The sequence below is a fragment of the Coccomyxa subellipsoidea genome (assembly GCF_000258705.1).
Source record: "Coccomyxa subellipsoidea C-169, whole genome shotgun sequence".
Taxonomy (NCBI): Eukaryota; Viridiplantae; Chlorophyta; class Trebouxiophyceae; family Coccomyxaceae; genus Coccomyxa; species Coccomyxa subellipsoidea.
Window position 1 is genome coordinate 1,099,105 of NW_005178034.1, and position 13,263 is coordinate 1,112,367.

A 13,263-nucleotide genomic window follows, 5' to 3' on the forward strand; every position below is an offset into this window, starting at 1 on the left:
GCGACAGCTCGATGCGAACTATAAGAATGTAAATATAGATCGGGGCACAAATACTGTACCACAGTCATCATACGTGAGCTAAGAAGTGCGTGTTCTAGATGAGCTTCTCTGACGGTGATCTAACTCCAAGTGACTACATACACTTGCCTGATGACTGGGCTGTGCTGCTGGTCAACGATGAAAATACGTTCATACAAGCTTGGTAAGTGTTGGGAGCAAATCGACCTTCAGTGCTGGCTTTATTGAGGTTGTTTCGGCTCACTGAATACAATATAGTTGCAGGGAGATCGTGGATGATGCGTACGTATGCGCACTAGATGCAGAATGGGAGCCTTACACTTCCAAGCCGTGTGCCAGCCTGGTGCAGGCTGCAGTTCGCACGCGCGGCAGCGCTGAACAGTATCTTCTCCTTATGGTGAGAGCAAGCCTGCACCTGCCTACCTAAAAACAAGAAGCAATCCTTGCAAGAGCGTGCCAGAGATGTCCATCAGAAGCACATATGGCCCGAAAGCCAGGGTTCTGAACGTGCAATGACACGAACGGCGGACATGCTTTTGCAGGACTTTGAGGCTGTCCCCAAGCTCGATCTGAGGCGCCTCCTGCAGAAGATCTTTAGGGACAGGGCCATGCTGAAGGTGGGCTATGGCCTCCTGATGGATCTGCGCGCCATAGCGACCGGGCTGGGCGGCGAGGGCACCGGCTGCGTTTCGGTTGTGGACCCTTTTATCGACATCGGCTCCCTGCACCGGGCGCTGTACAGCAAGGGCACGCCAGGCATCGCCAAAGTAGAGGGCAAGGGCCTGGCTGGCCTGGTGGAGGTGCAGCTGGGCCAGCGACTGGACAAGCGCCTGCAGTGCAGCAGCTGGTCTCAGCGGCCGCTGCAGCCCGACCAGATCGCCTATGCCGCGCTGGATGCAGCCGTGCTGCTGCTGCTTCTTGACAGCTTCATTGCCGCCGCGGCCCCCGCTCTGGAGAATGGTCGCGGAGATCTGCACGGCAGGACTGAGAGGACTGCTGCAGAGGACACCTTTGCAGGCGGCGGCGGAAGGAGCACAGCCGTCCAAGTTGCCGCCTGCAGCGAGACAGGGCATGAGACTGGCAACACAGGAGGGTCACGGGAGGCAGATGCGCTGCAGACTGATATTCCAGATTCAGCGTCGAGCTCGCGGGGAGGATGTGACATTGTCACACAGCTGGCTGAGGACCTCCAGAGCTCATGCTCAATCAGGGAGGGGGAGCATGGCAGCTCAGATGCTGTGGCCTGGACGTTCGAAAATGACGGCCATGCTCAATTAATCAGCGATGATTCTGGCAGTCAGCACAGTGCAAGGGACACGAGAACGGGTGGAGGGGAGGTGCATGCAGCACAGGAGGCAATGCAGTCGGCTGCTGCAGTCTGGGGAAGCAGACTAGAGGTTGGGGGCTGCGCGCCAAAGAACAAAAAGGACAGGAATCCCCCGGTAAAGAAGCTCACAGCTGCAGAACGCACTGAAGACTTTGGTAAGCCCACATGGTTTCTAATATGAGGGTCAGATTCTCATTGCAAAAGCACTTGCGAGTGCTCTTGTTGCATTCATGCTCCACTTGTCATGAGGGCACTTGGTTCCACACGTATGATTTTTCAGAAAGGCAGTGACACAGGCTTGAAATGTGCTCTGTTGGGGTGCAGGCTGGCCGGCAGTGATACCCTGGCAGGGCACGGGCAGAGAGCCGCGCTTTGCCTGTGATGTAATGACAGAGGGACTTGCCCGACAACTGCGCCTTTGTGGTCTTGACGCGACATCTGCCCCAGAGTTTGGCAAGAATGAACGCTTCAAGGCATACAGGTGCACTCCCAGCCACGTCAGTGCATGGCTGCAGAGACCTTCTGGCACCTTGCCAAACAGGGATGTCAATGCAGACAACGTAAAGTATGTGCGTGATAGGATGCATGCATTGGCAGGCACCTGGTGAAAATTGCTGAAGAGGAGGGCCGGATTATTCTAACTGCTGACGCTACCTTCCTGCGAGCCCGGTGCGCCTCTGTTCTGCCCATTTCTTTTACGTGAAGGATTGATTTTTTGTCTTTAATTCTGCATGCTTGGGTTCTTAATATGTGGGTTGAGCAGGTACACAGACCGAGGATACCTGGTGCGAGCCAATAGCAAGCGCGAGCAGCTGGCTGAGGTGCTCAGCGCTTTTAACATAAAGGTTGAGGAAGATGACCTCCTGTCGCGCTGCACCAGATGCAATGGGACATTCATTCCAAGGTGAGCGCCTCCTACATTTCAAAGCATGCATGATCGCCACTGATCAGTGGTAATCAGCTATCCTAATGACTAGTGACCTTTCGCGGATGGCTTTTACAGGCATGCATGGCAAAGGTCAGATCTGAGGCTAAATGCAGCTTAAGAATGTCCATCTGTGTATGCATGCAGGGCACTGACCTGGGCTGAGCTTCCTTCAACCTGCAAGATCTCAGAGAATGTGGAGCAAAAGCACACTGAGTTCTGGATGTGCAGTAATACGTCATGCCAAAAGGTCTATTGGCAAGGGTTTCAGTACGGCAATGCGATGCAGAACTTGACGCGTCGCATACTGGGGTCTTTTGCCTGAGTCCACTATAACGTGTACTTGCGCAAGGATCCCAAACATGATCCCAAATTATGTTTGGCGTTATATATGTTTACACTCGTTTCAAGTCTGCAATTGGACATGTACATTAACACCTACTGTGATGATCATCTCTGCAGATTCAAAAGCCAGACCAACCAATGTCTCCTTGGAGACTGCAGATCTGTCTACTGTCAAACACCACTCAATGTACACTAACCATGAACTCACACTGCGCAAGACCTCATCCAGTTGGACAGGCCGATCGTCGTTGGTCGCATGGCAACATACTCGTGTCAGGGATTGCAATGAAGGACACTGTAAAGGTATCACGCCACTGACATCCACACAGCACACAGTAATGCTCAGCAAAGGGCCGTCATTGACGTTCTGTGGGCAAGCGAAGATTACAATTCTCCCCTCGCATCCATCCAATGCAGCTGCAAGTCATACACTGTGACGTCGCTCTTTGGGATATCACAGACTTGACTAAAATTTCGTGCGTATCAAATTGCTGCTCCTCAGGATGTTGAAGCAGCCGAGAACCTTCCACGAGGTTGCTGCCCTGCACTCATGCGCTTGCGCTTGCTCGCCGTGCTGCGCCTCCTCCCTGCACCAAGCACCACTCAAGATCACACCTTGCTTTACCATGGCAGCGCTGGGATTGTCGCGTGTCAGAGAAGGCATACCGACAATGACCCAAGACCAAGAAAATTGAGAAGATACCCGGGGCCTTGCAGCCCTTGCATACAAATGCACTGCAGCCTCAAGGCTGAAGAGTCACTGCACCAAGAGCCAGGGAGAGCCCCAAAAGTTGCCGCTCGTGAGGTCGCCATGCAAACAGCTGCAGACAGTGCAACAGACAGCTGCAGACGACGTGTGGGAGAGAAAGCGAGTGGCGCGCACCAAGCGTGCCGCCAGTGGCGGGCGACGTGACGGCTGGGCCATCATCGGGCGCGGAGTCCTCTCCGCTGAGGACGTCCGCGTGGCCGGAGGGCCGCCCCTGGAGACCGTGGGCCGCGCCGTGGCCATTAGTCAGCGCATGCACGGAGCCGTTCGTCGGTCGCGCCGGCGACGCCCCCTGCTCCGCGCCTTCGGCCCCCGGGTGCGACTCCCCCTTGCCCTCGCTTGCGTGCGGCAGGCGCCCTGCGGGAATTCCATTCTAGCCCCTCAGTCGCTGCAGGACTGACTAAGAATGATTGTTGATGAAGCCAGGCCATTCTACAGGGCCCTGTATTCCAGACATCCCTTATCAACAACGGTCGAAATGCACATCCTCGGAAGCTGGGAGGCGTGCTTGGTTAATGGATTGCATCCGGGAAGCAAGCACAATTTACTGCTCGAACCAAAGGCAAGGCAGACATTGAGAACAGGCACCTGAGGAGTTGAACATGGCAGCGGCGGGGTGAGGAAAGGAGTGCTGCTGGGGTGCAAAGGGGCTGGGGTGGCTCTGCATCTCCAGCTCGGCCGTCGGGCTGCCACCCGCACTGTGGGCGCCCGCCGTCACCGTTGCCTGAGCCGGCTCGCCCTCGCTCGTCGCCTGGCGCCACAAAATCTTTTTGCAGCTGTCCGGAAATTTTCTCATAGGTCCAGTCGTCAAGCCATACTTGCGCTGCTAAATGCAACAGTCCAAGACCCCCACCACAACGCAGAGTCTACAGGACACTTTTGCGAATGGCGGAAGGCATCCTGCGTCGACAATCACATATGATGTGCTTTTGCTGGATAAGGGTGATTTACCTTGGCGCTGGTGGCGGCAGCTGTGAAGTGGTTCTGCCCGGGACTGGCGGGCTGCTGGCTTTCCAGGTGCCTAGCCTCAGGGAGGTCGCCATGCTGGTGGGCGCTGCCGTTGTAGTGGTGGGCTGGCCTGCTGCGGTGCTCCGGCTGGTACAGGAGGGAGTTGGAGGAGATTCGCGCAATCTGGGGCTGCGCCTCCCCTGCCATCTGGGGAGGCTCCTCTGGCATGTGGTCCTGGCTCCTGAACATGAAATGCCACGTTGTCAAGGTAAAGGAGAATGCACCGTCTCTTTGGCAGTGACAACACATAACTCTGCCACCTCCTCCCTTCAAGATTTTTAAAGGCTAGATCAGCGCGCAGGAGAGTACATCCAGAGACGACCACAAGGCATCACTAATGTGTTTCTAGCAGAGCACTGAAGGCAGTGTAGCAGTACCTGGCAGCAGCAAAGTGGGGTACAGCCGGCCTTGCTTCCCCGCAGCTGCTGGTCCCTCGTAAGTTGCTCACAGGTGGGGGCGGCACCACGCCGGCCAGCAGAGTGCCCAACTTGGCAGACGCGGCTGCGGCCGCGGCCGACGCGGCCGCCGCGATGCGCCCTGCTGCGTCCGGCGCGGCTCCGCGGGCTGTGCCGTCCGATGGCGATGCCTCCAGCAGCCCAGCTTCTCCCTGCTGCTCCATCCCCTCATGGCTGGCCAGGGAACCTGCAGCATTGGCCTTCCCTTCAACACAGCGCGCCCACTTCTACGAACTTCTTTAAGGTTCCCTACAAAGTATTGATAGTCTCAAGCACTGCAATTCCTGTAGAGCTGGACTGACAGGGCCCCAGGCGCACCTTCCGGCTCCTCGCCCTGCCCAGTTGTGGTCAGCACAGACTGCGGCCCAGCCGCCAACAGCTGCCCAATCGCTGTGCCGTTGCTGTTCTGTCGCGCAGGCCCTCCAATGTTGTCCTCCACCTGCAATATAGACCACATGTAACACGCTTGAAAACTGGGAAAGAAAGTGTCACTGTAGATCAAGACAGCCACAGCACCAGACAGCAGACCTTCAACTGCAAGTTTTTGACCACATGCCACTGGACATGGCGTAAAAGTACCGTAAGTGTCTGCATCATTTTGTCCAGTGCCTTGAAGAACAAGGGCACATGATGCCTGGCGAAAACATACCGGTGCCGCAGTTCCACATCTAGAGGACCATACAATCAATATACATACAATAAAGCTGTCCTTGTGACAGTCACCCTGGTGCCACCTTTGCTTCATAGAATGTGCAGCATTTTAGCACAGTTCAGGTCACCTGGTCCTGAGCTCCCAGGTCGGCATCAATCGGGACAAGGGCAGCTCCGCCGGATCTGTCCATCATGCCCAGTGGCTGCGCTGCTACCCCCAGATGAGCGTGCATCCTCTGGCCGGCCTCTGCATGCGCGCTGGAGGAGTACGCCCTGCCCATGCCTTCTGCAGCCGATGTGGCACCCTGCAATGCAAAACAATGTTTCTTCAATGTCATTGTGCTCTGTGCGAGCCTGAGATGCAGAGGTTAGGCTGTTAAGCATAGCACACTCACATGAAGCATCCTCCAGTGCAGTTGAAGACAGGGTCAATACCTGGACGGCGCCTTGGGAGGGCGTCCTGCGCCGGGATTGGGCCGGGCGCGCAGGGGAGCTGCCGGAAGAGTTGGAGGGCTCGGGGGCCGTGGCCCACGCGCTGCCGGAGCCATGGGTGCACATCTCCACCGACTGGCCGCCACTGCCAGGCGCAAGCATTATATGTCAGCAGGATCGAGATAGGGTGCAGCAGTGTTGTGCCTGGTAGCTCTGATGTTGTCGCATCCTGAAGCAAAGCGAGGGGAAAGCGAGGTGCGGCTGAATGGCACACCTCGCAGCTGGTGCAGGCGCAGCGGCCATGCCTGTGGTGGAGTCCAGGGGTCGAGGCACATCCTCCTCCCTTGGCAGCTCGGCTGGTCGGTGCTCAGCAAAGGCTGCTGTCGGCGACCCTGCACAGCCATATATCTTCACAATTTGCGTCTCGAGAGCAAATCTATGTGTTTCAGCCCCAACACTTGCTTGGCATTAAATTTTCTTAGTATCTCCTCCACCTCCAGGTACACTAATAAGTCAAGCAGGGACAGTTCAGTATCTCTCAGGAATCACCAGCGGAGTGGTGCTGAGGCCGCCGAGCGTGGCCATGGGCGTGGCCGGCACGGCCCGGGGCCGAGCGCTGAGCGTTGCCACGCATGGAGGACAGATTGGTCTCCCCCTCCGACTGCGCGTCCTCCTCGCTCATCACTGTCGCATGAACACTCGCCGCAGCATGCGCCGTGTCCTGCGCCATTCATGCACCAAGTTAGCATGCATGCAGGTGCACCTGTCATGCGTAACAGAGGTCATGGCAACAAATTATCCAGAGCGGTAAGAATTTCTTAGGCAGAGGATGTGTTGGAAATGTACCGGTCGCTGGGCGTACAGGCCCTCCGCAGGTTCCTGGTTCAAAGGGGGCACTGCAATGCACGAGGCGCACTTCTCCCCTGCACCGCCGAGGTCCCCCAATGACCCTGCATGGCTGTCCACCGGCTGACCGTCCCCCTCAGCTGGCACGCCTGCAAACATCAGAAGGGTGTTCACAACACTGAAGCACACATGACGTTACACAAATTTCTGCAGACATCCCTTGAGTGCAAAGGGTGGCAGGTCATGTCCCCATGACCATGCCAAGGGCCCACACCTTGGCGAGGCAGCATCATCGAATTCTGGGCCGCAAGCGCATGTGTGTCTTCGTGGCCAGCGGAAGCCACGTTCTCCAGCTGGGCTTGCAGCTGCATCGACATCGGCGCATTGGACTCATGCGGGCCGCTCCTTCCCTCGCTGCGTGGGCCTCCTGCACCGGGGTGGAAAGGCTCGAGCTGCCCCTGGATGATAGACAGCGCTGGGAGCGCGCCGGACCTCGGCCCAGCAGCCGCGTGGCCGTGGTGCGCCTGCGCGGGTAGCGAGTTGGCCTCCTGAACCGACTGCTCGGCGGCCGCCGCCTGCTGCACCGAGCGAGCGAAGCCCCAGGAGGCGGCAGGGCCCAGGGTGGCCTCCTGCGCGGAGGCCTGCCGCCGCGGCCAGCGCTCCTCCTGCAGGTGGGGGTCCACCAACTGCCCCTCCGCCGGCCGCTGCAGCGACCCGGCCGTCTGCAGCGCGTACCCCGCGCCGGGGTCCTGCTGCGAAGGCGCCGCGCGGGCGCCGGACGAGACGCGCGGGCGAGCTGCGGGCTCGCAGCTCTCACCGCTAAGGTACTGCTCGGCGGCTGAGTTGCTGCCGCCGCCCTGCTCCACACCCATGTTGTCGCCCTGATCGCCCCCCAGGCGCACGCTGCCCGCGTGGTCCATGTCGGCCGGCTCGGCGCGGCTTTGCCAGCTGGTGCTCAGGTGCTGGCTGAGCTGCCGCAGCAGCGGCTCCAGCTGCACTGGCGGGCCCTGTGAGGCGACAGCCGTGCCCGGCTGGAGCTGGAACGGTGGCAGCTGCGGCCCTGCGGCGGCCCCGTGGTGCCGCATCAGGTCGCCGTTGTTGTCCAGCACGCGCAGCAGCCTCTGCACGTTGAGCAGCCCCGGGTGCGCCGCGGCTGGGTGGCCGAAGAGTGGCAAGGAGGCCGGTCGCGCTGGGGCCATGAAGACCGGCGGCGGCGGCGGCAGCTGTCCCTGGGCTTCGGCCAGCTGCGGCTCATCAGTGGTCCCGTAGGAGCCCGGCTGCCGCAGCGGCCGCTCACCCGCCACACCGCTGTGCTGCGCGGCAATCCTGCCCGTGCCGGTGTTGCGGGCCCTAGAGCCGGGGTGCGCGTCGTGCGCGGTGTGGTAGTCACCAGGGCCGTCCGGCCACCCGCGCCTCTGACCGCTGCGGTGGCCGCGCTCGCTCTTGCTGCCCGCACTCGCGCTCCTCTCCAAGTGCATTCCCGGGCCTGCGGCGAAGTTCTGATGCTGATGGTGATGGAGCGCGTGGGCGCCCGCTGGCATGCGGTGGCCGGCATGCATGCCGGGGCTGGACCTGAATGTGGCAGGCGCAGCGGATGCACCTGCTGGGTCCTCCGCCGGCCTAGGCTCGCCCTGCTGCATGGCGTCGATGGAGTTGTTGCGCCCGGTCCCAGACAGGTATCCCTCCAGCATGTCATCCTGCACGCCATGCCACTACAGCCATTGTACCCACACTTCAAGAGCAGGCAGGACTAGTATTCTTTGCTGGTGAGGGGCACTCACAAAAGATCATGCCATCATGCCTGAGCAGTGAAGTGGAGGGTCACCTGTGAGGTCCCATGCAGCTGTCCCGCTTGCAGGTGGCCTGCCGGAGGCTGAGAGGCGGCTCCATCCAGATGCATGACGGGTGCCTCGCGCCATTCGCTCTTCTGTGGCTGCTGGTTAGGCTCAGGGGGGCTCTGCAGCCGTTCCCTTGCCTCCTGGCCCCTCAAGGGTGCTGCCATGGAGTTCTGTATGCAGAAAGAGCATGCCTCAGTGACCTTGCAGGATCTGATCTGCCCTTCAAGCTGCATGCCATCAGGATGCAAACACAATAGATTTGATACAAAAGACATGGCTGCAATGGGTTCAATTAGGTGTCACACCTGTTCGTAGCCGAATGGGCTTTCAGCGCGCAGCTGCCTCCCCAATGAGCGGCCCTGCCCATAAACGGATGCAGGTGTGCCAGCTCTGTTCGCCTCACGAGGAGTCTTTGAGACAAGGCTGTTGGCACGGTTGGCACGTGGCGATGGGGGCTGCTGGGGCATGTGCTGTTGTGGCTGCTGGTGCTGCTGCTCCGGAGGCCTCACAGCTGTGGACAGTAGGCTGCCGCTGGGGTATGCCTGGTGCACATGCTCCTGCTGCACCGGGCCCTCCTGCTCTGCCGTCTCCTGCAGTGGAGCTTGTGGCAGCGAAGACAACTCACCTGCACACCAAGAGTCCATGCATTGGCTGTTGCTTTGAAGACCAATGCAGACCAGCCAGGCCTCTCAAAGCCACAGCCACAAGGTAATATAGGCAAAGAGGAAGCGACAAGAATGCCACCAGCAACCTTGCCTGATTAAAATGTAATCAAAGAGGAATGTTCAGGAAGGGGACAAAAGCTTGGTTGCCCAGAGGTGCCCCCATGGCCAAGCGGGTCCCATGTGCATTGATCTGTCTCGCAGTGAGAGAACATTTAAGAGCGACAGAGTGAAGCAGCAATGAACCTTCAGGCTCAGCTGCAGAGAGGGCGCTGTCCTCCCCAGACCGCGCGGCGATAGCAGCCGAGTTGGCTGGTCGTTCTGAGGCTGGCTCAAAAGAAACTGCTGTAGATATCTGGCTCCGCGCGGGCCGCTGTGTCAAAGGAAAAGGCAGCGTCACAACATTATAAACGTAGGCTGCAGATCTAAGTGTCTCAGACGGAGGCAGTGGAGACAAGCAAGAAACCAGCCATGCAGCAAGCATGGTAAACTCACCGGACTATGTGCCCCATAGTTTGAGGGTTGGTCGTCTGAACGGGACACACTGCCTCCGTCCTCATCAAAAGCGGTTTCTGCAGTGAAATTCCCGCCTTCCATCATTCGCTCGAGGCCGAAAACGGGTGAGCAGGTTGTCTTCGCTTCTGCGAGGGAAGACCTGTGCATGCTGCATGCCCAGTAGCTGCCATACCCTTCATACTCCCTGATATACTTCTGACACGAGTTCAGACCTTGTAAGGAGTCAGAACAGCGGCCATGCAGACTGCACTGTCCTGCTCACTTATGCTTTATCTCCCTCTTGACGAGGCACAAGTTCTACGGCGTCCTCAATGGCTTGGTGCTCTCGGACGCTGATCTGTCCCAATTTGCACTACAAGGAAGAAGAATTTTTGCTTACGCAATTACAGAGCGGTTTCTTTTGCATTTCTTACAGTCAGATCGTCTCCATAGGATCATATAGCACAAGATTCTCAGGGACTCGAATCTGCATCTTTCAGCTGAAACCTTCGGTACAAGGGTGCAGGTTCCTGGCACCATGATACCTTCGCATCACGGTGTTGCACCCAACCCTCCAATGCTCCACCACTCCCTGCAACACATGCAGCCTGCTCGAGGCTTGAGCAGCCATGCGGGCGTGGCACAACCTCAGGAGAGGAGGAGGGAGCCGGTCTGGCAAGCTGGCGAGGAGGATCAATCGATCCAACATGCAATCGCCGAGTCCTCTTCTGGGACCAATTCTGTCCGTCCGCTACCTACCGGAGGACTTGGGCTGCGACTGAAAAAGTCTGCGTCGCTGCTGGAGTGGCTCAACAAGAAGTTGGCCGAGCAGGGTGAGCTTTTCTCAAGCTGAAATACAGTATATTGTGTCCGTCCATAGGTGCAGGATCGTGCGATGCTCACAGAGCACTGCGACGAGGAAGCCCTAGGACCTTTGGAACGATCACGTGTGTCGATCTCCAATCCGAACCATCAAGTTCAACCTCGGGTGCGCTTGCAGGCCAGCAATCGGATGCTCAGCCTGGATCTTGCAGCGCTTTCGACCTGTCACATTACAGTATCGACGATGGGAGCGGCGGCGTGGATGGCAGGAAAGCATTGGAAACCGTCTATTCCGCGGTACATATTTCCCATTCTACTTACCTATTGAAGTAGCTCTGGGATGCATTGCTGCTGAACCTTTTAATATATGCAGACCTCACCTGCCAGCCCTGATATTAAACTGTCGCTTTCGAACGTAAGACTGTCACATCACGGCGACAGCTGCAAGGTCTGGCCTTCAGTATGGATGCTCTTGCATAACGGAATTTGCAGTAAAAACTGTTTCTTCGATGTGCAGGGGACGACTGGCAGGTCGAGCCCTCCACAAGGTGATTTTTAGCCCACCTTGGCAGGACCTTTAGATGGCACACCCTGCAGTACATCATGCCTTTGAATACTAATTCCCTTCCAACACGACCTTGGCTTGCTTGTCTTGTTTGTCCTAGTAGATGACCGTTGGCACTGTGCTGCAGATGTCACCATGGCGGGGCCAGATGGGGCGAGCAGCTGCATGAGCGAGACAGGGCTCCATGCCTGGCGCTACCTATCCAGCGAGGCCGACTCTGTGGCGGACTCGGCGACCCCCCGCAGCAACAGGTGTCCCCCTGGGGAGGCACCGGACCCCCACAGGATGTGCGACAGCCCTCTGCCGGTCTCGCAGTCGCATTTTGACCTGGAGTCCTTTGCAGCCTCCATCCTGATGGACGACCATGTTGGGCACCTGGAGCACTCGCTCCCCATGGACCTCACTGGGAACACCAGCATGCTCCTGGGCCTCGATGAGGGCCTGGACAGCACAGCAGGCTGCTCCATGCAGGCGCAGCCACCGCCGCCGCAGCCCTGCTTCTCACAGTACAGCGATGGGATGCTCCATCGGGGTGTGGAGATGTGCAGCGGCGCACCCCCAGTCATTGTCACTGGCGTGGGGTACAGCGGCCATATGTCAGTGCCGGGGGGAGCGGACCGGGCCGCCCCGGCCGAGTGCTTCAACGCATTCCTGCTGGACACTGCGGAGTTCCAGGGGGCGCCAATGGGGCTGAGTGACATGCTGGAGGACTCCGCGCGAGCGCAGCTGTCCAGGACCGCCAGCCTGCCGCCAAACCCCAACAGGCACCTGGGGCACCTGTCCTTCCAGCACTCCGAGCCCTGCAGCCCAGGTGGGCAAATCATTTCTTTGGGTCGAAAGAGAAGGCAGGACATACAAGGCAGTGCCAGTGCAATAGCATCAAGTAGGGGCCAGGCGTTTTGTATGTGGTGTGTCATGTTGCACCAAGATCGCAGGGGTGGTTTCAATGTTTGCAGCTGAATGAAAAACCTCCAACAGGACATGTTGAGCAGCAAGTGGGGAGTGCAGCAGCTGTGCTGAGCTCACAATGGAGGCAATCGTGTGAAATATGATGGTGGTGCGCTGAGGTGGAGTGTGCGTTGTTTGCAGCCGCGAACCGGTGTCTACTGCGCACGGAGAGCATGCCGGACCGGGAACTGGCGTCGCCGCGGGGGTCGCGCGGCCGCGCACGCACAGTGGGAGATCTGCTCAAGCCAGGGGCGTCAGGAGTTGCGAAGACTCTGGGCTCCCCTCGCAACATGCGCGCTTCCCTGGTGAGTCCCTTTCTTATTTGAGAAACGAGATGCCTGTGGTAAATTGGGAAATACCCTGTCTAGAACATCGGCCTGCCAAGAACATCTGCATCAAGGTGAGTTGGGCAGGAAAAGCTATTGAGAGCGTGTTGACATGCGCACACACAAGCAGGACCTGCAACCTAGTGCCCACATGGCAAGACAGCTAGCGGGAAGAGTAGGCCTGACAGGTTGTGTACAATGTGTGCTCATTTGTTGCTGATCTGATGGCGCAGGAAATGCCGCGCGGGGCGCTGCTTGCCGAGGCGTTCATGTCTGTTATGAACTGACTATACTCTTCCTCCTTTTCGTCGCATGCGCTCATGCGTACGCTGTGTGCTGACGCATCAGCTTCGAGACCGCCACTGCGCGGACATCATGATCTCAACAGAGGTGTCATCAGGGCAGGGAGTGCATGTTTTATGCGTGACTCATAGCGTAGGCAATGGATTGCTGGAGTGACAGGGAGAGAGCGTTTGTGGGGTTGCCCACCTTTCATGGAGGCTGTCCCCTATGCTACTGAATTTTTTCGAGCGTAATGGCTCCCTAATATTGAGGAATTGACAGATTTGTTGCACTGACACCCCGTGTGTTGAGAGCTTTTATTCAGACACATCTAGGCGCCGGGCAGTTGGTGCAGACACTTCATCAAGTGCATATCTCTCTTATCTTATACAAATTGAGCGGTGCTGTGGCAGCTGAATATTCGACACAGAGAGGTGTGGAAAACTTTTGTCTGGTTGATTTCTGGAGATACTGAGACCTGTATCTCTCTGGGAGGCATTTGGGAGAACTGTGATGAGTTGAGGAAAGGTTTCAAGAGGTGTGAGTGCGAAA

General features: G+C 58.0%; 3 protein-coding genes across 3 annotated transcripts; 2 read left to right on the forward strand and 1 right to left on the reverse strand.

Moving 5' to 3' along the window:
* Positions 1-27: 27 nt before the first annotated feature.
* COCSUDRAFT_47679 (hypothetical protein) lies at positions 28-1,526 on the forward strand (the record flags this gene model as incomplete). The annotated part of the gene is made up of 3 exons (XM_005647236.1): positions 28-202; positions 283-415; positions 561-1,526. Exons 1-3 carry the CDS (start codon positions 99-101, stop codon positions 1,524-1,526), a joined length of 1,203 nt encoding a protein of 400 aa, XP_005647293.1. The 5' UTR covers positions 28-98.
* Positions 1,527-2,651: 1,125 nt separating this feature from the next.
* On the reverse strand, positions 2,652-9,974 carry COCSUDRAFT_66377 (hypothetical protein). Its single transcript, XM_005647237.1, has 16 exons — positions 9,769-9,974; positions 9,520-9,646; positions 8,917-9,236; positions 8,599-8,781; positions 7,048-8,470; positions 6,774-6,922; positions 6,477-6,648; positions 6,202-6,319; positions 5,931-6,072; positions 5,624-5,800; positions 5,163-5,283; positions 4,767-5,031; positions 4,333-4,570; positions 3,970-4,132; positions 3,499-3,738; positions 2,652-3,202 (listed from the first exon to the last, which is right to left on the reverse strand). The coding sequence occupies exons 1-16, from the start codon at positions 9,934-9,936 to the stop codon at positions 3,114-3,116; spliced, it is 4,095 nt and encodes a 1,364-aa protein (XP_005647294.1). The 5' UTR covers positions 9,937-9,974; the 3' UTR covers positions 2,652-3,113.
* A 188-nt stretch (positions 9,975-10,162) lies between these two features.
* COCSUDRAFT_66378 (hypothetical protein) lies at positions 10,163-12,856 on the forward strand (the record flags this gene model as incomplete). The annotated part of the gene is made up of 7 exons (XM_005647238.1): positions 10,163-10,601; positions 10,769-10,887; positions 11,108-11,138; positions 11,283-11,966; positions 12,245-12,408; positions 12,663-12,700; positions 12,835-12,856. Exons 1-7 carry the CDS (start codon positions 10,307-10,309, stop codon positions 12,854-12,856), a joined length of 1,353 nt encoding a protein of 450 aa, XP_005647295.1. The 5' UTR covers positions 10,163-10,306.
* Between the last annotated feature and the right edge of the window lie 407 nt (positions 12,857-13,263).